At 33.5% G+C, this 27,594-nt stretch overlaps 1 protein-coding gene across 2 annotated transcripts in view; it reads left to right on the top strand.

Annotated features, from left to right (window-relative positions):
• Positions 1 to 27,594, top strand: part of DMD (dystrophin) — a 1,921,557-nt gene that overhangs the window by 364,997 nt on the left and 1,528,966 nt on the right. For both annotated transcript variants that reach the window (XM_044670154.1, XM_044670155.1), the window contains exons 18-19: positions 8,226 to 8,467; positions 12,051 to 12,231. In XM_044670154.1, coding sequence (XP_044526089.1) covers positions 8,226 to 8,467; positions 12,051 to 12,231 — 423 coding nt within the window. The remainder of the gene's footprint in view (positions 1 to 8,225; positions 8,468 to 12,050; positions 12,232 to 27,594) is intronic.

Below are 27,594 nucleotides of genomic sequence, written 5' to 3'. Positions count from 1 at the left end.
AACACTCAAAATAGGGTTAGAGCACCAATGATGCTCATCATGCTGCCTTGTTACCTTTTTATTAATAGAATTTCTTGAGATGTGCTACTTTTCAATTTAACAAAATAGGTTGTGAAATGAAATTCGCTGCTTTACGTCATGGATCACATTTTTGTTGGACATTTTTGGCATTTAGTGTTCAGGTAGTCAGATGTATGTGTCTGTGTGTATATTTCATTTATGTGTGTATGTGTATGTGTATATATGTGTGTGTTTATAATTGATATTGATACCAGGGAGCATTTATGCAGGTGAAATATTTTTTGACATTTATTTTATGTTTCTCCTTTACTCCCTTCCTTCCCCTAATTTAAATCTCCTGTGATGTTTTCTACAAATCCAGTGCATCCCATGCATCGACATATTCAATTATAAAGTAGGGGTAGTGAATGGTCTAAGCCAGAGCTAGAAATTAAAGAGAAGCTAGGTTGGCATGAAAAATTTGCTAGAGATAATTTCCTTAATGACTGCCATCACTTTTTTGGCTTGAGTTTGTAGATTTACAATTCAAGAGGCTGTTTATTTCCTTGAATCAATTAGATTAAGTGGTAAACTGGTGGCAGTGTCTTTATTATGGCATTGTAATCTAAGCAACTAGGTGTCTTATAATTATGGTTAATTGGGAGAAGGATTAACAGGTTTTTGCAGACTTTTTTTTTTAACATAAAAGGATATAAAAAAATAGATGGACTTGAGGTCAGAGGAGTAAAGGGTTCATATCCTGGCTTTTGATACTTTTTGTATCATGCAATATGCAAATAACTTAACTGCTCTGAATTTAAATTTCCTCATCTGTAAAATGAGAAAGAAACATCATACTATTTACTTCATAATATTGTTATGAGAATAATACTTTGTACAACTTATTATCCAAATATAATTATTTTGACACAAAATTAGAGAAATGGATAAAAAAGAAATATACCTAAGTAAACTTTTCATGGAAACTTAAGAGTTATTTATTCTAATACTTTTAATTAAGCATATGGATAATTATCTAATCCCATGAGAATGGACACTCCCTGGACCAGAGGAGATTCCAACTATTCATGCTTTTAAAAAATTCTTGTCCATTTTTACTACAAATCTTTAAAAATTAACTGAACATGCTAGAGACTTTTTCTCTATATAGTTAACATTTTTGAGTTTAATTGCTCTATTGGCATTCTTTATTTATTATCATTCACTCTTCCATGACCAGTAAAGCTCTTTTAAAATCACATATATCCTGGGAAATATATATATATATTTTTTTTTAATTACTTCTTACACACAAGTCACACTTGGCAATTATTCCTATAGCCTACTTTTACCAAACAAGCATCTCTCTCATCCTTTGAGTCACCTGAAAATTTGATTTTTAATTCATCTTGGTGTTTCATGAGTGACAGTCATGTAAATCAGTGTGAAATATCAATGTTTAAAAAATAGGTTTTTTTCAAAAGGATGTTATTGTAGAATTTCCTAATTCTAGTCCAACATACTCTTTTCACCCTCTCCTATTTAGTTATACTTTGAGAGTCTTATTTTTTCTTACATTTTGGAATAATCAGACCCAGTTCTGTGTCAGCACATTACATCCACTTCAATAACAAAGAGAAGAGGAAAATTGTGCTGGTGCAAAATATTTTGGCTTAATCTAATTCTTGCTTTCCCTAGGCTTCATTAGAATTGCTTTCTTACATTCACTTTCAATCTTTGTAATCAAAAATGCATTCTCTTTCTTCATCCCTCCCTAACCTCTATCTCTTCCATCCCTCACTTCCCTCCTCTCTTCCTATTCCCTCTCTCATTAGAAATATTAAAAATATCTCAAACATTATTTAGTGTTTTTCTTTGTGTTAATCAAGGATTATGAAGAACAAATTTAATAAAATATATTTAAATATAAAGAATAATTATTACTTTGTCAAGTTAAATGTATTTCAACAAATATTACTAAGATCTAGATTGTGGTTTTTAAATAATTAATACTAACCTCATAAAAATAAATTTAAGTAATGCAGAATACTTCTGTACTTAACTGATTAAACAGAGAGGGTCTAGACCACTGATAGAAAATACTTGCTCTACCATTTTAGCTTGACTTTTTAGGATTTTGTTTTGACCTTTGAGCTACATGATGTGAAAGCCTGAAAGTTTCAGATTTTATATATATATATATATATATATATACATCTATATCATATAAATAATGTGTTCTCTGTCATACTACTTTTTCTCCATGGCTTATTCCCTCCTCAGTTCCATATAATTTTGTTTCTACTTTTTTGTAGCTCTCCATAGTAAAAACTGCAACATTCTACAAACAATTTACACTTAATAAGCCTTGACTGACATATTTTATATGGCTCATCTTAAAATAGAGTTTTATAGAAAAAATTGTTTTTGTACTTTAAGATTCTAGAGGGAATAGTTTGTATAGTTGGTTTGGGGACAAGAGGCAATCAAAGAAAAGTTGAGGGATATAGAACATCTACCTGTAATAGTTCAGGGACATTTAGACCTAGAAAAGATGAGAAAAGGTCAAACAATAAAATGTATACATTTCAGCCTACATTTTATGTAACTTATTCATTTTGAAAAAGTACATTGAAATGGAAAGATAAACTTGAAAACAAAACTGACTCTGAATGAAGCTTCTGGTAATTTAGTCTCCAGTATGTGTCCCCTCTCTTCATGGATTCTGAATGAACTTGTGTTATGATGAAGGCCATTAAATTGAATGCCAAATGAGTTTGTAATGACATGACACTTAAAATAAAGTGCATTCAAAATAAGAAGAGCATTTATTAGCCAGCTTCATTTTAAGTTGTCATTGCAAATGTCTTTGTATGCCAAGATTTAGAAAAACACAGCTTTTGCATTATATTACCTTGGGTTCACGGGTAAAGATGGACACACTCAACAAGGTATTCTTCACACTAAGTGCCAGTTCTGAAGTACTTTTATGTTGGATAGTGCTGCAATTAAAAATCAGTTTAGCAATCTGTTATGCATGGGGCACAGGTAATAAAATTAATAGATGCACTTCAACTAATGATCCATTTCCTTTGGGAACAATGTATTTATTCAGAGACTATTTCAGGGACTATTTAGAATATCAGATGTGAGTGGATTATAATCCATTATCCCTGAGATTCTAATACATGAGCAAAAAATGGTTTCTATAAGTATCATAATATCTTTTTAGAAATTGTTTACACTTTTAAATATCTAACAAATAGAATGGGAAAATAGATATTGAGATGATTGGTTTTTTAAGTAGTTCATAGAAAAATGTATACTAAGATACTAATTACAAGACTTCTTCAAGTGAATGTAGCAGTATAATCTTGAGTTTTAATTGTACTTAAGATGCACAATAAAACAAAACAGTATATCTTTTCACTCATTCAGTAAAATAGTATTGATTTTCTTACTCTAACTCAAAATAAGGAAAATTTGGAGTTAGATCACTTTAATGTAAAGTCAAGGAAATAAATTTACTACTTTTAGAAAATTGGTTTTTCTTCTCAATGAGATCTCCTTACTGAATGATTTTTATCAATGTATTAAATATTTAACCATTCCTAATGTCTTTAGTGATCTAATTTATTCAGAATCATTCCATATGGATGACAGAGGATAAGGACCTGAATTCTACTTCTGGCTTCTCCTTTCCTAATAACATGTCATTGGGCTGCTAGGGAATTACAGTTGGTAGAGCGCTGAGTCTAGAGTCAAGAAGACTCATTTTCCTGATTTCAAATTGTACCCCAGACACCTATCAGCTGGGTGATACTGAGCAAATGTCTTAACTCTCTCAGTTTCCTTTTCTGTAAAATTAGCTGGAGGAGGAATGGCAAAACACAGAGGATCTCTGCCAAGAAAACCCCAAATGGGGTCATTAAGAGTCAGACACTACTGAAACAATTGAACGAAACTTCTATGTCTTTAAGCAACTCAAATATATGAGCTATAATTTTAGCTGTAAAATGAGATCATATTCCATAATGATTTTTATATTTATGTAATGATCTAAATTTTACAAAAATGCTTTACATATATATACATATATATATACACACACATATATATATATTCTGATTTTATCTTCCCAACAAGTAATGTAGATATTTTATAGCTAATGAAATTGAAGATTAGATTTCAAATGATTCACATAGCTAGTAAGTGTGAAGATAATTTTGATACCCCTACTCCAGTGATGGGCAAACTATGGCCCGAGGGTCAGATATAGCCCCATTAAATGTTCTATCCAGCCCCACAACATTATTCCTAATCTGACAAATACAATGAGTAGGATACAATACAATGAAATGTCGAAAGGGTAGCCTTAGAAACAGACTGACAGATGAGAATTTCCTTTCCTTTGGCCCCTTCTTTAAAAACTTTGCCCATCACTGCCTACTCAATTTAATCAGTATTTACTCAGTTCATTGTGATTTAAAGGGTATCAATGATTTAAGTTGATGAGTTAAGATTGATAAATTACTAATGTTAGATTCAGAATCATGTAGGTTAGAATTAATTAACCCTCTACATATTGGTGATGATATTCATATATTGATTATATATTAATTGTATTTGATTTATAGGATAGAATAATACTACTGTGTCAGCTAGTCTTATTTTATTATAGGAATCATATTAACTTTTTAGGAATTTGCTGTATTATCAATACTCCTTCACCCCTATGATTCACTGCTACCACTCCAAAGAGAATTTGGCTTTAAAACTATGACTTTCTTGGTCCCCTAGGATACTGTTGGCCAAATACTAGTGTTACATGGCCTTTGGAAAGCCCCTGCTAAAATGTCCCGTAGTTGATGGCCTGTAACTAATAACTTGTAAATGACCTGCTCAGAAAGTGGCTGCAGTTGATGTTCATATCCCTTAGCCAATCACAGGGTTTCCCTGCTTCTGGAACTGAGCACTCATAAATTGTATGGGATCACAGATGTGTCTTAGTACCAAAGTATCTCCAATACCTAGCATAGTGCCTTCAATATAGCAGATGCACAATAAACATTTATGGACTCTAACTGCATTCTTTTCCGTTCTGGTTTTCCAACACCTATTATGTCCAAACTCTTTTGCCTAATGTTCATTTAGCATCTACAATCTGACCTCAAACTACATTCCTAAATGTATCTACTATGACTTCTTTCTTCAATGCATATCCTAAGCCCACATCAATTTTTATGCTGATTGCTCATCCTAAAATAAAATTTGCAAATTGGAATTTTAATCCAACAACCAAAATTCTACCACTGCCATAATAAATTCTTAATGGAATCCCCAAATTAGATATAATCTATTAAATGAAATTGCCACAGTGCTATTTCTTATAAATGAAAACTAGTATTTATATAGCACTATAAGATTTGCAAAGTTCTTAACATATATTATCACATTTAATCCTCACAACCATACCACCTTAAGTTAAGTGCTACTATTGTCTGCATTTATAGTAAAGTTGAAGCTGTGAAGTTAAGTGATTGTATCATGGCCACATACCCAGGAAGTATCTGAGGTAGAGTGGCATTCAGTTTTTCCTGATTTTAACTCCAGAACTCTGTCCTCCATGCCATCTAGAAGCTCTGCATTTCTTATGTTACATAATTATGCTGGGTTGGTGAACTTGAGGGCTTGATAGAAATGTGAGTTTTCATAATTATTCTTTTGCTACGTTGATTTACATATTTATATTATTCCTTCTCACTTTACTGCATTTCTTTGAGGCCAAGAGTTGTTACAAACTCATCTTCTATTCTTTACAACCTTAGCATATAATAAGTATTCTGCGCATACATTATTATGTATTATATATTTCTATACATTCCTTTATGTATATTTTATATACTTATAAATATGAATACACACACATAGATATAGACCATAGCCACATACCTGGATTATGTAGGTAAATATGCATAATCTAGCATATACACATATAAAATAAATATGTATACATATAGAATCTATATATGTATATAGCATAAGTTTAATTTCTCTCTCTCTCTCTCTCTGTATATATACATATATAAAACAGTTAATCTAGTATATATAAAACATAATGGCCACACAAATAGATTTGAGAAATAGGAGATAGAATCTAGTTGTGTGCTCATGGTCAATTCACTTAATTCTGCATCACCTCAAGACTAAGTTGAAGACAATTTGTAGATCCAAATCTGTTCAGATAGTTTGCATACCATGAGTTCCTTATACACATGAATTCGCAGTTCTGGAAGTAGACTCATAGTTATTAGAATAAATTTATCTAGATTAGAATTAAATTATTCCTACCGGATCCATTTTTCCTTTTCAGCATATCCTACTTCTGACACATTGTGGCTGTGCACACATAGGTTCAGTCACTTAAACTTTCAAGTGTTATTGGCAACTTAGAAACTCTTAAGTTGCAAAGAAGGTGCTGACCTAGGTTGGTAGAGGGGTTTTCCACACCTGGGAGTTCTCTATAACAATGAAATCACCTAGCCAATCCTCATCCCTTTCTACTCCAAATCCAAATTTATAGGGTTACAATTTAACAAATAGAGTAATATGTATAAAACATGAAAATGTATGTATAGCAATGAAAGAATTTCAATTAGTAATTTTAAAAATCATCTCCTACTCTTTGTAAAACCATTTCGGGTTTTCTTGGCAAAGATACTGGAGTGGTTTGCAATTTTCCTCTCCAGTTCGTTTTTACAAATAAGGAAACTGAGGCAAACAGGTTAAATGTCTTGCCCAGGATAGCACAATTAGTATCTGACGCTGGATTTGAACTCAAATCTTCCATCTAGCGGTCACTATAAAAACCTACTTTTGAGAATTACCTAACTTAGGGGGTTTGGGATTTTCAAAATCAAAATTTTAAAACCCTTACTATCTGTCTTAGTATCAGTTCTAAGGCAAAAGAGTGGCAAGTTTGCCCATCACTGGGCTAGGCAATCATGGAGAAGTGACTTGCACAGGGTCACACAACTAGATAGTATCTGAGGCCAAATTTGTACCCAGGACCTGACTTTCTCTTGATAGAACTGGCTTTCTGTCCACTATGCTACCTATTTACCTCCTTTTTTATGTATATGTATTTTCATGTATAATTTAATTTAATATTATTATTAATTTAATTATTTATTAATTATTCTATTTATTATGTCATTATATTGTATTTCTAATAATCAATTATTTATTTAATTTGTTTATTCTCTTTGAAATTTAATATTCTATTGTAATTTTCATATTATAATTTGAATCGTGTACAGGAAATTCATTTTCCTGTTTAATTTCCCCTTTCTTAAATCTTAAAATCAAATATATACAAGTTGAAAATGCTTAAATCTGCTTTTTCTTTATTTTCAAAAACATACTTTTATTCTATAGTAGTGTTTTGCCTTCTAATAATTTTGCTTTCTTAGATCCATGGCAAATATTTAAAATTGTAGTCACTAATGGAAGATATTAGTAATATCTACATTTTTATAATTATTTATTAGATGCTTATATACCTAATAATTAGATCTTAAAAGTTCCCTAAATATGCTCATTATTTTTCTGTAAAATAAAATTTGAATAATTACCCACTGAAATTCTTAATTTAGAGGTAAACTAAATATTATTCACAGAGGGAGATCATAGAGAAGTCCTTAGTTTAGGATCTGTCTCTGGCATAGCAGCTGTGTTCTGATGAGCAAGTCACTTACATTCTCAGTATTTTAGAAATCTTTCTAAGATTTGAATTACCAAGGAGTTACCAATTAGCATCATAGAAGGAATTTCCATAAAGAGAGTTCACCATGATGATGTCATCCCACTTCTGAACCAACCAGGCCTTTTCTCCAACCCCCAACAAAAACCATAAACTTGGAAAACTTCCATCTACCCTTTATATAATCACCCATAGTCCTAAGCATTAAGCTTTGGGTTAACATTATTCTTCATTGTCATAGCTTTCCTTGTGTATTTGGTTTGTGTTTTCATCATTTTTTGATTTAAAAAAATCTTATGAGTTATAAATCAGAACTCAAATTGACGTTTTTAAGCCTCTGTCCTCTTAGAAACTGACTTCTTTGAAACTGAATGCTTTCCCGTTCTAGATTTGCTAATTTTCAGATAATTTCCTCACCGAAAATGCTGACAAGTACATTAAAATGAACACTCTGTCTTTGTAGAAGGCGGCAATGCAGACAGCATCAAGCAAGCCTCTGAACAGCTGAACGGCCGATGGACTGAGTTCTGTCAGTTGCTAAATGAAAGACTTTCCTGGCTGGAGTATCAGAACAACATCATTACCTTCTACACTCAGCTACAGCAATTGGAGCAGCAGACAACCGCTGCTGAAAACTGGGTGAAAGCACAAGCCACACCAGCTGCAGAACCTGCTGCAGTAAAAATGCAGCTAAAAAACTGTAAGGTGAGCCATTTTCCCTTATCTTTTTAGTATCAGAATAAAAGGATGTTTTCCTGCCATTTTTTTCAGGGCATGACTGCCATCGGTTTTTATAACAGGCCTTTCACCTTTCAAACAACTTAACTAGTCAGGATCAATTAATTGGCCTATGGGTAAAAGAAATAGGATTGGACATTTAACATATAGCCATCAAATTCCTGTGGATGTTTTTAAAGTAGCTAAGGCTAACCAACTGTTTTTGCCTACTGGGCAAAACTGTATAACAACTTTGTCAGGAAGGCAGCTGAGCAATTATGCAGTGTGCCCCCTGAAGAATCACCATTCAATTTTGTGATACATCTTGGCAGATTTCATACATAAAAGCCCTATAATGAAGAAGAGTATATCTTTAACATGGCAGCTACTATATTACAGTCACTTTGTCAACAAGATCTAGGGATTAGGAATTTGGACATCCCTCCTCCCTCCTCCTTTGTCTATGTCACATGCCCAGGGCTTCTCACAGAAGGCAGTCTGCCTGGCCTTGTCCTCTTTCCTGATTAAACAGAAATGGATAGAATGGTCAAATCCCCCAGAAGGGTGGGGAGCCCAGTGAGTGGAGGTGGGAGAAGGACAAAAACTTCAGGGGAGTGGTACTATGGCACAGGAACTGCAGAGAAATGTGAAGTGCAAAGATGGCCATTTAGAGTACCCCATAAGAAGGAAGTATTTCATAGTGCCATCTAGGGATAAAAGCTTTATCTAAAGCTTTATCTAAGCTTTATATAAAAGCCTTATCTAGTTATTGGACTAGATATTCATGATCCAGCTCTCTTGCTCGCTCTCTCTCTCTCTCTCTCTCTCTCTCTCTCTCTCTCTCTCTCTCTCTCTCACTTTCTCTTTCTGTCTCTGTCTCCCCATATATGCCTATGAAAAGTCATGAGGGGGAAAAAGAGGAAATATAAGGAAACATAAAAGGAAATCACAAAATGAAGAGACTTAAATGATAGAAATTGGATTTAATTTATTAGGCAGTAAATAAAGATGGTATTTAAGGAAGATAAATTTAGAAACTAGAGATAGGATAAATTAGAGGGAAAATTGACTGGAGACCAGCTAGGCAATGGATGCACTAATAAATGTAAAGCTCAAAAAGACTAGATTTTCTCCTCAACTGAGGTTTCCTATAGGCAATTTGTGAAAAAGAGAGATATTCTGGGTAAGTTTTCCCCTAAACTGGCCCTTATATTGGGGAATAGACTATATTGACAGGGGTGAAAATAAGAGAGCCAAGTAAGACCTTTGTGGTGAACAATGCAGTTCTTTTGAGTTTGGCTGCTTTGATGTCTTTCTCTGTGTATTTCCAGTCCTCTATGGCATTTGTATATGTATGTCCTTAGTGAAGTATATTGCAGGCTGCTGAAGACAGTAAAGCAAAACATAAACCAAATGTTTAGGGACTGATGGTACTGTGCCACATGGTCAACAACAGATGTCATTTATAAGGACTTCCCTATAACTTTGGCATGCCTTTGACCGAGACTTTAGGATTCTTACAATATGGTGAAGTTATCTATCTCTTATTATGGGTAATTCCAGAAGATCTGTCAGTCCATAGATACTCATATCTCTTCCAGTGGTACATGTTAAAACATGGTAATCCTAGCCCAAATAGCCATATAAATATATATATATATGCATATGTACATGTATATATATTTCTATCATGAGTATATTTTAAATTTTTATGAAGTCGTAGCTTCTTTTTAAAAATGGAATAAACTCATGGGTTATAAAATTATAGATATATACAGAAAAATGAAAAGTAAATGCTAATTAAAAAGAGCCAGCATAATTTCTTCAAGAATAGATCATGCCAGAATAATTTTATTTCCCTTTTAGATCAAGCTGCTAAACTAAATAGATCAAGGGGATATAGATTGCCTATATTTTAATAAAGCATTTGCTAAAACATCTTATACTCTTCTAGTGAAAAATATGAAGATATGTGGATTCATTGATAATTTGATTATATGAATTCAGAACTGACTGAATGGCTGGATGCAAAAGGAAGTCTAATATGGTTCCCAGGTTTCCAGTAAAGTCCCTAGAAATCTGGGCTTGGCCTTGGGCTATTTTACATTTATTTTTTTATTTTTATTTTTATATTTTGCTATTTAACATTTTTAACAATGCCTCAAATAAAAAGCTTGCATGATCATCGGATCAAACCAGAAAGGAAAAGTTAACACATTGGGTAGTCAGAATTTTTCCCTTAAAGAATTTAGTATGAAGTAGGAAAAAATGTCACAGAGACAAATCTAAAATCTTAAAATGGTGTTCAAACCTAAACTTTAATAGTAAATTACAGGGGGAGCAGTAGTTAAAAAAAAGTTTGAAGAAAAGATATGTACATTTAGAAGATTTTGGTGAACTTAGTATGAGTCAGCAGTAATAAAAGCTAATATGATCTCGGACCGGATTAAAAGAGGCAGTAATTCCAGGCATAAGGACGTGATCACCAAAATATTATTCAGATAAGGCCCATGTGAAGCATGGTGTGTAGTTTCAGAACTACAGTTTTAAAATGATATGGAGTATATATAAGAAGAGTGCTTTCTGGATTATGAAGAATCATGAGCCAATGAGAATTGCTTAAAGGAACTGAAGATATTTAGAATGAGGAAGAGAAGACCCGTCAAAGTAGTCATCATAGCCATTTTTAAGTATCTGAAGAGATGTCATATGGAATTGGGGTTAGATTTATTTTGTTTTAGCCCCAGAACACAGTACCCATCAAAATAACTATTTATATCTATAACAAGATAAATTGACACAATGTCGAGAAAAACATCCCAATAATTAGAGCTATTCACTGGTAGAATGGGCTACCTTTGAAGTTTGTATATCTACTTTTGGCCCATGCCACAATGTCAATTTTATACATACAATTAGATGGCTTCTTAGTTCAATTTCAACTCTAAATTCTGTTATTCTATGAAAATATTTTTGAGTAAATTTATATCCCAAATAACAAGGATATCAATATAACTGAATTAGACATTGAACAAGGGTAAGAAAACTATTTATATGGCCAACCATGAAGAGAATAAAATTAAAATTTGTTCCAAATACTTATTAGCATACTAATACACAACTATGAAAAGTGACTGATTTGGGGAAATTAACAGACATTGGTATTTGGTAATCAAGAAAGATGTGGACTTATTTGAAGCTACAAGCATTAGTAGGTTCCATAAAGTTGTTATGATTGCCACTGTGAATAGTATTGAAAATCTTTCATTGGTCATTTTAACTAGACTTGCATTTATGTACATTTATGCCATAAATTATGTCATCTTGGATTATATAGAAAAACGGTAATATAACGAGTAAGAATGAAGAATGATGACATTATTAAGTTACTGTCTGTGACAGAAGCTCACTGAGTCATCACAGTGAAACTTATCTATTTCTTGATACTGATCAAAAACACTAATCTGACATCACTGCCTTTTAAAGAATTTCCACAGCAAAATTGTAATGAATGTGAAGTACAAATGCTGCTTTTTAAAAAATGATCTAAAATGCTATTTTTCTGGTACAGGATGAAGTTGCCCGTCTTTCAACTCTTCAGCCTCAAGTTGAGCGATTAAAAATTCAAAGCATAACATTGAAAGAAAAAGAACAGGGCCCAATGTTCCTGGATGCAGACTTTGTTGCTTTTACTAACCATTTTAAACAAGTCCTTTCTGATCTACAGGCCAGAGAAAAGCAACTACAAACTAGTAAGTATGAACATTTCTAATGAGTAGTAATGCAAATTTGGAATTCTCTAGAAGACAGATATATAGATAGATGGATGGGTGGGTGGATGGATATATATATATATATATATGTATATAGATAGATAGATAGATAGATAGATAGATAGATAGATAGATGCATAAAATTGATGTAAATATCTACTGACTTTATAGCATATATTATTTGTTATTTGTTGTTCAGTTGTTTGAGTCTTCTTGACTCCATTTGGGGTTTTCTTGGCAAAGATACTGAAGTAGTATTCCATTTCCTTCTCCAGCTCTTTGCTGAGGAAAACAGGGTTAAGTAACTCATACAAGGTTACAACTAATAAATGTCTAAGATTGGATTTGGACTATACCATCTATTTGTTCTAGATACTTCAACATTCTATCTCCTTTAAAAGAACAATATGTGTTATACCAAAATAAATTTAGAGTTGGAAGATACAGAATAGGTCATTTCATTAGTCCCCTCATTTTGCCAATGAGGAACTGAGGCTCAGAGAGTATGTATCTTGCCCTTTAGGTTTCTCTGCAAAGTGCTGGGGATATAAAAAGAAGTAGAAGAGAGATCCTACCCTCAAGGAGCTTATACTTTAATGAAGGACACAACATGCATGCAACCCACAAAATGCAAAAGAACACTTTATGAGGCTAGGGGGTGCAAGGAATGGAGAAATGAATGGTGAAGATGTAAGGCAAGGATCTTAGTCTCCCTTCTTCATTTGTCTTCTGGCTTCCTTCAAATCCCACAGGAAAGTATTCAAACAAAAAAATGTCCTCTAACTTTAAAAGTAAAATAAAATATATACAGAAGAGGGCAACTAGGTGACTCAATGGATAGAGAGCCAGGTCTGGAGATAGGAGGTCCTGGGTTCAGATATGACCTCAGACACTTCTTAGCTGTGTGACCTTGAGCAAGTCTTTAACTCTAATTACCTAGCTCTTACCACACTTTGCCATAGATAATTAGTATTGCTTCTAAGAAAGTAGGTAAGTGTCTAAAAAATAATCCATAAGCAAATTTTGCTTCCACATGAAGTTTTTGCTGATTTTTCTTGATTCTAGAACTTTCCATCTATTGACAATTTCTGATCTATCCTGTATATAACTTATTTATGTATACTTGTCATCTTGCTTGTCATCTTGCTTGTCATCTTTCAGTCTATGAGGACATCAAGAGGAAGAAATGTTTTTTGTTGATGGTTTTTTGTTGTTGTTATTGTTTTTGCATATCATTGTATTCCCATTGTTGAGAATAGTTCCTGGCACCTACTAGGCTTATTGGCAGCTTGCCTTAGGGAGTGTCCAAAATGATATAATAATAATCAGAATAACACTATTAGAATAATGAATGTTATGAATACAGAGAAGCATGGATAGACTTACATGAAATGAGGCAAGGATGCGCAGTAAAATAACAGAGTCAAGAAAAGAATACAATGACTAAAACAATGCAAAGGAAAGAAATTAATAAGAACAATCACAATTAAATTCTAAATTTCTTAAAAGAGAGTACTAAGCCTAAACTTTTTAATCACCCTGAAATCTTTGCATTCTTTAATTTCAGAGAATTTGTATGTTACCAGATTCCTTGATTTGGAAACAGGTCTCTTGAATTTCACAAAGGTCTCAGCACCCTCTAGTGGGTTTCAATATTCTTTTCACTGTGCCTCCTTATAGGTCTGAAATAAATTAAGAATGTCCCAAATTTCTAAACATTGACCTACTTAACAGCGGCACATATTTGTGTCTTTTATCAAGTGATAGCAAAAAAAGAAATATGGATAAAATAAAAATTCAAGGGGATTTAAATAGAAGTCTTATAGCTAATAGAAAAAGAACTAAGAAAATATATTTATTTTACATTTATTAAATGCAGACATTGAATTAAGTAGAATAAAAATAAAAATATTACTAAATTAACCCCAATGCAACTGGAAAATTATTAAATAAGGAACAAGAAAGGATAAATACATAGATGAAGAATTGTTGACAATGCTTTTGTAACATTTCCTTTCCCCCTCTGTACTCCCATTCTATTTCTTTAATTCCCAATCAAAAGCAAAACTCTCTGGGATGCTTCTCATGTTTAACCCCATTAGGTTTTGATTGCTTCTCTATTTATGTCTTCTCAATGATTATTCATTCAATTTATACTATATCACTTTACATGTATTGATATGCTTCCATACATATATTTTAAGCCATTTCTCATGCATATATTTTGTACCCTGACTCTTCCCCCTTCATGTAAACTATTTTACATATTCCTTGAAGGCAAGAATCTCCATATGTGAATGTATGTATCTATAGAGATAGACATAAACGCAAATATGTACACAAATATACATACACAGGATAGCAATTTATAGAGCATGAAGCACTCATTACAAAAAAAGCTAATGCAATTTCCTGTGCTCAATATGTCTTGTATTTATTTTGCTTTTATAAAAAAGTTTTATTAATGCCCTTTCATTTTCTTCATATCATTATTCCTGCTCAATAACTTCACCTCTATTAGCCCCATATCAACTCCTCCTTTTTGGAGTTAAAAGACTGCCTGCCCTTTGATCCAGCCGTACCACTGCTGGGTTTATACCCCAAAGATATAATAAGGAAAAAGACTCGTACAAAACTATTTATAGCTGTGCTCTTTGTGGTGGCAAAAAATTGTAAAATATAGGTATGCCCTTCGATTGGGGAATGGCTGAACAAACTGTGGTATCTGTTGGTGATGGAATACTATTGTGCTCAGAGGAATAATGAACTGGAGGAATTCCATGTGAACTGGAATGACCTTCAAGAATTGATGCAGAGTTAAAGGAGCAGAACCAGGAGAATGCTATACACAGAGATAGATACATTGTGGCACAATCAAATATAATAGACTACTAGCAGCAAAGCAATGATCTAGGACAATTCTGAGGGACTTGTGAGAAAGAAAGTTATCCACATCCAGAGAAAGAACTGTGGGAGCAGAAACACAGAAGAAAAACAACTGCTTGATCACATGGGTCGATGGGAATATGGTTCGGGATGTAGACTAAATGTTCACCCTAGTGCAAATACTAATTACATGGAAATAGGTCTTGATCAATGACACGTGTAAAACCCAATGGAATTGCTTGTTGGCTATGGAATGGGGTGGGAGGAGGGGACAGAAAGAACATGATACATGAAACTATGCAAAAATATTCTAAGTTAATTCATTAAATAAATTAACTTAAAAAAAACTCCTCCTTTTTTGACAAAGAAGTGAATAAAGATACTGGGACTTGTCTCCCAGAGCTAGGCTGCTATATTGCCCTTCAGCATTCTGGGGAACAAAGTTATTATGTTCCTTTTCAATCCTCTGTGTCTCAATTCTCCACCAGCCATGTCCCCACCTCTTTCATTAGGTACCAGTAACTAACTCCTAGTTCTATTTAACCCATACAGATATTGCACAAGTCTCCTCCAACGCTTTCAAGGATCCCTAAGATCTGATCACAACCAAGGCACCTTTCTGTTCTAGGTTTCCCTTTTATCTCCTTTTATTAATATTTTTTTCTGAGTGTCTTTAAAGAACTGACTTAGGAAGGATTTTTTTTTTTGGTTACACACATGTCATTTATTTTTGATATCATAGTCTTCCTTGTCTTCCTACTTGCACATAGCCGAACATCCCTGTAGGAGAGACAGACAGTTCATAAATTTGGCCCCTCGGCATATTTTTCCACTAACCCCAGCAGATGTGCCTTTAATGACTAACAGTGAATACTATTCAGTACAGACAGGCTTCCCTCTGTCAGCCTGAAGCCAGACTCTGACGAGAACGTCAAAAGACAGTTTTCAAATCTTTAAAAGCTATTCAGTTTACTACATAAAAATCTAGGTGTGTAAGACTCCACTAGATCTCCAGTACTAAATAAGACCTAATATCATTTCCAAAAGCAGAACAGCTAGGTCCTTATTAGTGCAAATAATGAATCCTCTGAAGTGCATGCATGTATTTGAATTCTCACTATTTGAAGTCATAATTATGTGAAATGTAGTAACTCTTCCAACCTAATGGAACTATACAGTGTCAACCCCAATTATGTGACCATTTAAGAAGAATCATTATTCACACTAATCAGGACCTAGCTGTAGCACTTATTCACCTAGGACATAAATAATGGTATATCCTTCTAGATAATTGAACCACTCCTTTTAATTTGCTAATCTGAAAAAAATAAAAGGGAATTATTTTCAACATTAGTTATCCCTTCTCAATAAAAAATAGAATTCTTTGTGCATTTATATTACTTAAAAGTTGTGGGTTTTTTTCAGATATCTTCCAGAGCATTTAATAGGGAGTTTCCCCCAGAAAATATATATCAGGGGAGATACTAATTGGCTCAGTGGTTAGAGACCTAGGTCTGGAGATGGGATGTCTTGCATTCAAATCTGGCTTCAGACATTCACTAGCTGTGTGAACCTGGGCAATTCACTTAACCCCAATTGCCTATCACTTACCACCTTTCTTCCTTGGAACCCATAATAAGTACCAATTTCTAAAACAGAAATTCTAAAACAGAAAATATATCTTATGAATCAGAAGAGCCTCAGTGCCTTTAAATACACACACTACAGCACTGTTAGTGCAATGACACTTAATTATTTATTTAATTTAAAAATCTCACACAAATTCATCTTTGTAAACAATAATTTAGATTTTTATTTCGCTCAAAACTCAAGAGACTGGGCTGTCATAAAATCTTTGAAAGAAACCATTAGTAAATGTATACAAGGGTAGAAATTCATCAAGGTATGGCAGAGTGAGAGTTTTCTCTCTTCTGAAGCTTCAGAGGGTGAATTGGTATGCCCCCACAGTGCTAGACTTGGGCTTACAAAGTATATACTGGAAAATTTGCTTATTAGACTCTATTCCATTATATTTTCACACTTCTGTTCCTTGACATCTCTAGAATGTATGAAGTGATATGTAAAAAATAAAAGACTTTCAGATAGCCTTGTCACTAGCATCTGCTGCAAGCCTTCTCTGGGCATAGCTATCAATGGATTACTTGGCAAAAGGCAGCAGGTGTGCTTTAAAGATTTCAGTTCTTAGAAATGCTCTTTCTTCAGGTAGAAGTGAACATTTCAAATTCAGTTTTCTCTTCCAAGGGATTCAACTTATCCTCTGCCACTCTCTAATTCTTATAAAGGTCTTTTGAAATGAATTTATTTTATAAATTTCTTGCTTTCACACAATGTTTATAAACTGGTATTTGCTTTGTCCTGAAAATAAGAGTTTTTTACATTTGGATATGTTTTCTTCTTTCCCATTTCCCTATGTATATCCATGTTAATGCAATATAAATAGATTTAATCCTTGTGTGTGGGGCAGAAAAGAGAACTGAATATTCTACTCCAATCCCTGCCTTTATTGTTTTCTTGACAGTAGGTTTTGGAGAAGAATATTGTTTTTTAGCCAGCACATATATACAGTTGACTTTAGTGCTTTACTGTAGATCTCTAAGGATCATGGAAGAAAGTATAAAGTGCTCTGTTGAGGATTACTGGTTATTTAACAAGCAGGATATTACCAAAATGTAGACATTTTCTCATCCCTAACCCTAGGAATCATGAACTGAAAGCATTCTAAAGTAAACATTGTAAACACTCTCCTTATTTCTTGTTAAAATACTCTAAGTTTCCTCAGCTGAATTACCAGAGGGTGGTGTTTAATATTAAGATAGCAAATAGTCCTGAATGCCTTTTAAAAATTTATCTTTATTTTATTCCAATAACAAATTTTCACATAAGTTTTCCAAAGTTACATGGTTCATATTCTCTCCCTCCTCTCTTCCCTCCCCCTTCCCAGAGCTGACAAGCAATTCAGTTGAGTTATATATGTACTATTACTCAAAACATTTTTCTATCTTATTCATTTTTGTAAGTGAATATAATCTTATAAAACCAAGACCTCACATCATATACTCAAATAAGAAAATGATAAATCACATATTTTCATCTGCATTTCTACTTCAACCGTTCTTTCTCTAGAGGTGGATAACATTCTTTTTTATAAGTCTCTCAGAATTGTCTTGGATCATTATATGCAAAGTCTATCATATTTGATTATTCCACAATATTTCAATTACTGTATATAATGTTCTTCTGGTTTTGCTTATTTCACTCTGCATCAAATCATGTAGTTCTTTCTAGTTCTTTCTGAAATTATCCTGTTCATCATTCCTTATGGTATAATAATATTCCATCACATCATATACCACATTTTGTTTAGTCATTCCCCAATTGAGAGATATTCCTTTAGTTCCAATTCTTTTCCACTACAAAAAGCTCAGCTATAAATATTTTTATGTAAACAGATCCTTTCCCATTTTTTAAATCTCTTTGGGACTCAGACCTAGTAGTAGTATTACTGGATCTAAAGGAATTTCTTTTAAATCCCTTTGGATACAATTCCAAATTGTCTTCTAGAATGGTCGAACCAATTCACAACTCTACCAGCAATGTATTAGTGTCCCATTTTTGCCACTTCCCCTCCAACAGTTATTTTCCTTTACTGTCATATTGACCAATCTGTTAAATAAGGCGGTAACCTCAGAGTTGTTTTGATTTGCATTTCTTTTCTCAAGGGGGATTTATAACTTTTTTTCATAGGATTATTGATAGTTTTGATTTCTTCATCTGATAATTGCCTATTCATTTCAATTAACCACTTGTCAATTGGGGAATGCTTTGTATTCTCATAGATTTGACTCAGTTGTTTTTATATTTGAGAAATAAAGCATCAGAGTAGAGACTGCTTTTTTAATAATGGTCTTATAGTTCTTCCAGCTTTATGTCTCATTGTAAGGGAACAAGTAACAACCCCTCCAGGTGACAAGTATTTCTGAAAGTCTGTACTTGCTTACAGAGTATTAATTATGCTTTTGTCAGCATTTTATTTCAATTCTTGCAGTTGTTTCGCATTTTTTATCAGATATTGTTGAACTGCTTTTATTCACTGAAGGCATGTACAATCCTTGAAATGTTTGACTTTAATATACCAAGAGCCTCTGCAAATATTTCTAATGATCAATATAATATACCATTTAAGATATGACTTTTTTATATTTCACTGAAATATGAACCATTCTTAAAATATCATTCAATTTAAAACATGACAAAATTGAGCAAAGAAATATCTGTATGGCTTGAAATGCATCATTGAATTAACACAAAATTAAAGGCAGAGATCCTTCCTGCAATGAGAGTTTCCACCTGTCATTCCTTACTGATACCACATGATTAATCCACTTCGTATTCCTATCATAGAGTTTCTGGATAACATCAGTATTCAATTTCCTATTCATCATTTCCCATTAGTTATGTGTTGTTAACTTGGGTCTACCCATCATGCACATATCCATTGCCTTCTGAGAAATTCTAATCTTTCATTCTTTAGAAGCAGTGATATAATAAAGAATATCTTTAATTAGATATATACATTATTATCCCCAAGCACATTATTCCTGAAATCTAAACCATAGTCCAGAAATAGAAATTCTTTTTTCTTACTCTATTTTATTTATCATACTTGCTTCCCATAGTTTCCTATTACTTCTAAAGTGCCTATCTTCAATTCCATTTCTTCAGTCTCTGGCAGCGTTGAAAACATCGAGATGTATAATCCCTGAAGACGATTTTCTGCAAACCTGTTTGTTTTAAAGAAACAATTATTTAGGGGGCAGCTGGGTAGCTCAGTGGATTGAGAGCCACGCCTAGAGGCAGGAGGTCCTAGGTTCAAATCCGGCCTCAGACACTTCCCAGCTGTGTGATCCTGGGCAAGTCATTTGACCCCCATTGCCTAGCCCTTACCACTCTTCTGCCTTGGAGCCAATACACAGCCTTGATTTCAAGGCAGAAAGTAAGGGTTTTATAAAAACAAATAAATAAACAAATAAATAAAAAAGAAACAATTATTTAGCTGACTTACTTAAAATGAACAAATAAGCAAACAAATAACTGGTGTGCAGTCAATGTACCCTTTTCCTTGTACTTTTTTCCTCTTTCAATCTACCCATAAGGTGCCAGATACATTTCCACCATCTTTAATCTCTATGGGTAAAATTTGTTGTAAACAGTAATCAGATTCTTGAATAGCTTAGTAAAGTAGAAAGAATATTCATTTGCTTTGGAGCCAGAATAGGTTTAACTCATCTACAACCTACTGAAGTGACTAAACTCTTAGGCTTTCAGTAGCTGTATTTGTAAAAAAAAAGGGGGGGGCCTGGACAACATCAAAAGTCTCTATAAATTACAATTCTATTATTTTATTTGGAAGCTGCCTATGAAATATTTTTCTATTAATCTAATTATATTTCTCTTCCAATCCATTCTCCTTTGGAACTGTGTTTTCATGAAAATCATATCAGCCATTGGATGGATAGTGAGTCCAGTAATTTCCCAGGCCCAGGCTTCCCTTTCTACAAAAGTGTCAGCTATTTTTTGTTGTTGTTGTTGTTGTTGTTGTTGTTGTTGACACCTCTAATCCTTGCCAAGGTGGTTCCAGCAGTAAAAGTGTAAAGGACTTCTAATTTCATCTTTCTAGAGCCATTGCCAGTTTCTAATGTCAGTACAAGGCCTGAGTGAAAGATATAGATATCTGAAAAATGAATTTTGTATTCATCCATTTATTAATGTCTCTTCAACAAATCCTTACTAAGTGGCTATTACGTACAGGGAACAATGCATCTGGGTGAATACAAAGATGGATATGCAATACTCTGTTCTCAAGGAATTTTTGGCATAATGGCAAAGTTGAGATCTGTACACTCATAAGTATGATAAGGGCAGGATATGATAAGTGAGCCAGAAATACAAACTGTTATAAAATATTGGGAAGGGAAGCATTAGAAAATGACATGGGGGGGCATGGAAGAATGGATTATATTTTTGCAGCTTTAAATACCTTAACTCTACATGATGAATTGGACCTTTTCCCAGGGCCTGCTGCACAGATTAAGTCTTTCCAGCACTTCTGTGGGAACTGTTTATGTCCTGCTTCCCTCTCTGCTTCCCCTTGAAGAGGAATTGGGTACATTAGCTGTACTGCAGAGGTTAGGGTCATAATCTCTGAGAGACAGGTCTGCAGTAGACAGTTATCACACCCCAAATGAGTTTGCCCCAAAGTCCAGAATTTGGGGCTAAGGTAAGGTAGAGTTTTTTTGTTTGTTTTCTCTTAAGACATGACTATTTCCGCTAATATATTATAATATGCTCTGTTAAGGGCAGTGAGATACCATAGTAGATAGAGCATTAAGCTTGGAGTCAGGAAGACAACTTCCATATGTTTTCAGACTCTCACTAATTATATAATCTTGAGCAAGTCACTAACCCTATTTACTTCAGTTTCCTCCGCTTTAATTGAGCTATAGAAGAAAATGGCAAACCACTCTAGTACTTTGCCAAGAAATGCCCAAATGACCTAGAGTCAGTCAAAACTGAAAAATCATGAACAAAAACAATGTGCCCTATTAAAGCATCATTTGAGGATATTAATTTAAATTTTGCAAAGATGTATATTCATTAGTTATAAAATATTTTGAGGTAATAAAATTCTACATTTTGTTGAAGATACTTTTTGGAACATAGATAAAACTTATTTTAAAAATACATGAGTTTGGGGGCAGCTGGGTAGCTCAGTGGATTGAGAGCCAGGCCTAGAGACAGGAGGTCCTAGGTTCAAATCCGGCCTCAGACACTTCCCAGCTGTGTGACCCTGGGCAAGTCACTTGACCCCCATTGCCTACCCTTACCACTTTTCCGCCTATAAGTCAATACACAGAAGTTAAGGGTTTAAAATTTAAAACAAAAAAAATTAAAAAAAAAATACATGAGTTTGCTTTATGCCAGTAACCCTTGTCCCCTCCCTTGATTTACTTCCCTTTCTGCCCCCTCCCTTATTATTCCCCTCTATTTGTTTTTAAGGCCTAATGAATACCCTCTCCTTTCTTCTCCCCTTCCTTTTTTGACCTCCCTACTCCCCTGCTCCCCTTGGTTTATCCCTTCTGACTTTCTCAGTAGGGTTAGATAGAGTTTTATATCCCAATGGATAATATAGCTACTCTTCCCTCTCAGGGTTAAATACACTGAGAGTAAGGTTTAAATATTACCTCTTAATGCTCTCTTCCTCTCCTTATAATAGTATTCATCCCTTTCTCTTCCCATGCCCTCTTCCTGTGATATCCTATTTTTCTTATTCATTCAAATTTCTCTTGGTGTCCTCTACTATTCATCTCCCTCTTTCCCACCCCCCCCATATCATCTTAGACCATTTAGTATTCCAACCTCTCCCTATCAATAATTCTTCTAATCACTATAATAGTGAATACTATAACTATAAACAGGTAGATTTTGATGATCAACTTAAAAGACAAAAATATAACAAATGGACATTGTAGAAAAATATTATTGGGATGTTTTTTGAGATGATACCATAATTTATGTTTATGAAACCACTTCTTAAAAGGAAAAGGAGAGAGGGAAACAATTACTTATTAAGCTTGTCCCAAGTACTATTTTGAAACCATCTTATAGTTGAGGAAACTAATATAATAGTTGAGGAAAGCTAATAGAACATGTTTCAGGCTACATTTGAACCCATATCCTCCTGACTCCCCATCACTTTGCCTCATAGCTGCCAATTGCTATTATAATTAATTTCTTTTAAAGAGTTATGCAAGATCAAAAATAGATAGTGTAGGAAATAATTGTTTTATATGAAATGATACTTAGACATTTATTTTTCCCAATTTTGACTATTATAATTCTTTGACACATTAGTCCTGATTAAACAATATGGAGCAGGATAAAAATAAAGAGAAGCTATGTGTTCCAACTATGAATAGCATGAAAGTATTTTAATTTCATTTTATAGTAAAAAGTCCATCTTAATAGAAAAGCAGATAGAATTTCACTTTTTTCCCTTCGAGAACATTTGATTTAATTTTAGAGTAACAGCTTGTAATTTACCTGATCTTTATAATCTGAACTCTTTAAATTTAAAAGTTGGATAAAGTATTTTGCATTATTTCAAATGTATTACTCGCTCTAATGGGGCAAATATCAGATTGGATCACACCAAAAAGACCGTCAATATTAAAAAATTCAAATAATTCATATTTGAATGATAAAAACCCAATTCTAAATCACTTTACTGGGTAGCTGAATTATGAATTTAATGAGCAACCCTTGCGAAATGTAATTGATAAAAATGATTGGTGAATAAATTGGCATCCAAGAAAAAATGGACCATTTATGATTGACTTTCTCCTTTATTATTCTTTAACAGGTTGGACTCTATTGCTTTTGTATCGATAATCTGCACATTTGGGGCACAAGATATGATTTATGGCATTGATGTCTAACCAGACTTCATTTAATCATATTTCTAACATATTTTTGAATTGATAAAACAATGTGATTGAATAATGGGGAAAAATAGTTATGTAAGTTATAAAATGACTTTTATCCCATATGTCAGTAATTGCATTTCCAGGAGGATAAGAGCATTATGACTGAAATATCTATGAATTTATCTTTTAGTAAATTGTTCTACAAATGAGGGAAGAATTTTAGAGAACTTTTTAAAAAACTGACTCATAATTTTACAGAATTAGGATTTCAATAAAATTTCTCAATGGCAATAAGTGACAGTCTGCCATTTCTATTTGGGCTGATATTCAAATGTGAATTGTACCAGTGTGAAGATAACTTAGAAATACAAGTAAAGAAAGTTTAATGTAGTATGCTAAAAGCTATTATGTAAGTAGGGAGAAAGGGTATATACAGTAAGATATTCAGAAAGACCCTTTTGGCCATATAAAAACATCCTGATTCCTAGAGTGAGAATAGTTGTACAGATTATCTAAGCAAAGTATTTCTTCAACCTATGGGAGAAGAGCAATGTGGACCTCATATGCCCTTCCTTTTCTTAAGTCTATTTACATATGTATGCTACACAATTTTCATATATGATGAATAGAATTATTATGCCACATAATCCTTCCAGGAGCAGTGTTTGGATCCCCTTTTTCATAAAAGAAAGTGAATATCCAAATGCAAACTACATACTCAGCAGGTGTTTTTAAAAGGTTGCATCTGAATACAAATTGGGACATATAAAAACAACCCCAAAATGAGTGAGTTGTTTTCTTTCTGCTTTGGTAGAAAAGCTGCCCAGCTCAGAAGGGGGTTGAAAGGAGAAAATATGAGAGAAGACACTGTTCCAGCATTCTATTTGCAGGGAGGCTAAAGGAAGACTAGAATAGAAAAATCAATTAAAATGTGACATAGAATTAATGCTAATAATTCATTGCTATTAATACTTAAAATCATAATTGATTCAAATTCATTATTTTCTGTTACATTTTCAAAATTAATTTGATAAATGGCTGTCATCATAAACAAATTATATCTAATACAGATTTAGTTAAGAAATTTGAATCACACTTTTTGGAAATCTGGGATGATTCTAAGAGGCATTCCAGGAAATGAACTATAGAATATTTTTCTGTGCGGAATAACAAAAAGACTGCCTTATCTGGACCTCTGAGTGAGTGTAAACTAACACAATCATTGAATCAATCAGCTAACAAATATTCATTAAAAACTTAAGTTCTAGGAACCATACTAAGTGCTAGGCGTACAAAAAAAATGATAGTCCCTATGCTCAAAGATATTCCAGGCTGGAAAGGTAGGTTAGTGCCAAGTTGCAGAAGGCTTTAAATGTCACAGCACATTCTACAGATAATAAGAAGCTCCTATGGATTACTGAATAAAGGAGTGATATGGTCATGAACCTGTATTTTGTAAAAAAAAATCACCTTGAGAACTCTCTGGAGGATGGATTTAAGATGGCAAAGATGAGAGGACAAAAACCATTTGGGAGGTTTTGGAATAGTCAATGCCAAATGGGATGAGAGTCTGAATTAGATTGGTGCATATTTGAGAAGTAAGGTGATGGATATAAGAGATGTTACAGAGGTAGAATTGACAAGATTTATCAACCAACTAAATATGTAAGGCGTGGGAAAGAAAAAAGTTAAAGATGACTTTAAAAAGTAATAGAGAATAGTTAAGCAATTTGTTGAATTTTGTCTTAGATTTAGTTTTCTTTCAAAAAAGAAAAGGCATAATGAGTTCAGGTTTGGAGATAATGAATTTAAAATATGCTGGGTACTTGGTAATTGAACTGGAGTTAAGGAGAGACTATGGTTAAATAACTAGATTTGGGAGTCACTGGCATAGCAGTGGTTATTAAAACCATTGCTACTATGGAGGTCACATAGAGAATGTAAGAAGAAGACAGGAAAGAAGGGAGGAGAAGGAAGAGGAGGTAAAGAAAGAAGCAAGGGAGAGGAGAAGGGAAGAGAAGGTGAAAGGCAGCTAGAGGATCTATTTGAAAGCCTGGGAATTCTCCCACACTAGGGAGGTAGAATATTGATGATAGTGCAGCAAAGAAATTGGGAAGAAGCAGTCAGATAGGTAGGAGAAGAATCAAAAGAGAGTAGTGTCATGAAAACCCTAAGAGGAGAGAGTATCCAGGCTAAAATAGTCAATGGCAGTGATGGGCAAACTTTTTAAAGAGGGGGCCAAAGGAAAGGAAATGTTCATCTGTCAGTTGGTTTCTAAGGCAACTCTTTCGAGGTTTCATTGTATTGTATCCTAATCATTGTATTCATCAGATTAGGAATAATGTTACACAGCTGGATAGAACATTTCAGGGGGCTGCATCTGGCCTGCTGACGGTAGTTTGCAGGTCAATGGTGGTAAATGCTGAAGATGTTAAGAAAGATAAAAACAGAGAAAAGACTATCATACTTGACAATTAAGTGACTATTGGCCACATGCCCTTTTATTTGAAAGCTTACTTTGTAATTATTTGTTAAATTAACATTAGTTGACATCAGCAGGTGTAAAAGTCATCCTTTTCTGGGGTTGTCTGAGAAACAGCCTTGAGAAGTTAGAGTTGAAGTCTAACTACCAAAACTATTTTTAACGTAAAGTGAGTTTGAAGTTTGAGAAACTAAGACCCAGAACATGTAGCTTCTTAGTTAAGGGAAGCAGGATGAGTTATTATGGTAAAAACTTTTTACAGAGGAACAAGGTAATTGAGCTTGTATATAAAATTTGGGGGGGATCTCAAGTGGCAAGCAAAGCCACATTTTTAGTTAGCAAGCAGTTTGTTCAAATTTATTTCTCACAGCTATGAAGCTGGGGAAAATTCAGTTCCTTTTCAGAGCATTGGATCCCAAAGTATCAATGAATATCATGTTATATTTATGTATTTCCAGGCATAAAATAACTATGTCAGGGATGGAAAGCAAGCAGGTTTCTTAGTAAGTTCAGGAGCATGGAGAAGGCTAGGAGTTTCAAGGGCGCATTTAGTACTCAACTCAAGGTTCATTGTTCTGGGAACTGTCATTGAGCAGAGGAGGGATTTAAGAAAAACATGATATGATTCATCTGTCCAGATGAGTTGAAATTATCTCTATGACTCTACACAGAAGGGTATAAGGACATCTCAGAAAAATAAGGGGCTAACCCTTGAAAGACAACATTTATGAGAATTCCAGGAGTTGAACAGCAGTGATTTTGAGTAGCAATGAAAAATAGTTCTTCCATCTTTATAAGTTTCTAAATAATAACATATATCTTATTCTATACCCCATTTTCATTTCTAATATAAGAGAAAAACAACTTTGTGCCTTAGGGGACATGATTTTAAGTATTTAGAACATAAAGCAAAACAATAAATGGAAAAGCAAGTAAGGCAGACTTTAGAGAAGCAACAAATTATTTTCCCATTGTAGGAATAACAGAGATTATTAAACAAGTTATCAAAATCTACCTTAAATTTTATTTTCCTTAAATTTTCTTCTTTATGCCTCCTGCCTTGTTATATGCTTAAGTTTAGTCACTTTATAAAAGTTCATCTTCAAGTTCTAAAAGGAGAATGAATCCAAATGGATGCTAATTTTCATTGTCCTTAACTAAATCTTTTGCTTAAATAAGTTAGTACAAACCATATTGCTAAATCATTTGAGCCTATGGGGTAGCAGAGAGTTGAAAATGCAGTCAGCCCTTTCAAAACCTAAACATGGTACTGCATTAAAAAGCCTTAGATTTTAGAGTCTGAAGAATTGGGTTCATATTTCAAATCTGTTACAAAGAGGCTTTTGTTTGTCACCTTTAACTCTGGAATTATGTGAAGACCTAAAAAAATAACAGTAAATTTTAAAAAGCAAAAGATTACAATTTCTGTGTATTCCTAAAGAAATCACAATTGTGGATCAAGTTAAATGT

Source organism: Gracilinanus agilis, chromosome 3 (assembly GCF_016433145.1).
Source record: "Gracilinanus agilis isolate LMUSP501 chromosome 3, AgileGrace, whole genome shotgun sequence".
Classification (NCBI taxonomy): domain Eukaryota; kingdom Metazoa; phylum Chordata; class Mammalia; order Didelphimorphia; family Didelphidae; genus Gracilinanus; species Gracilinanus agilis.
This window is presented reverse-complemented; position numbering and strand designations above follow the sequence as displayed.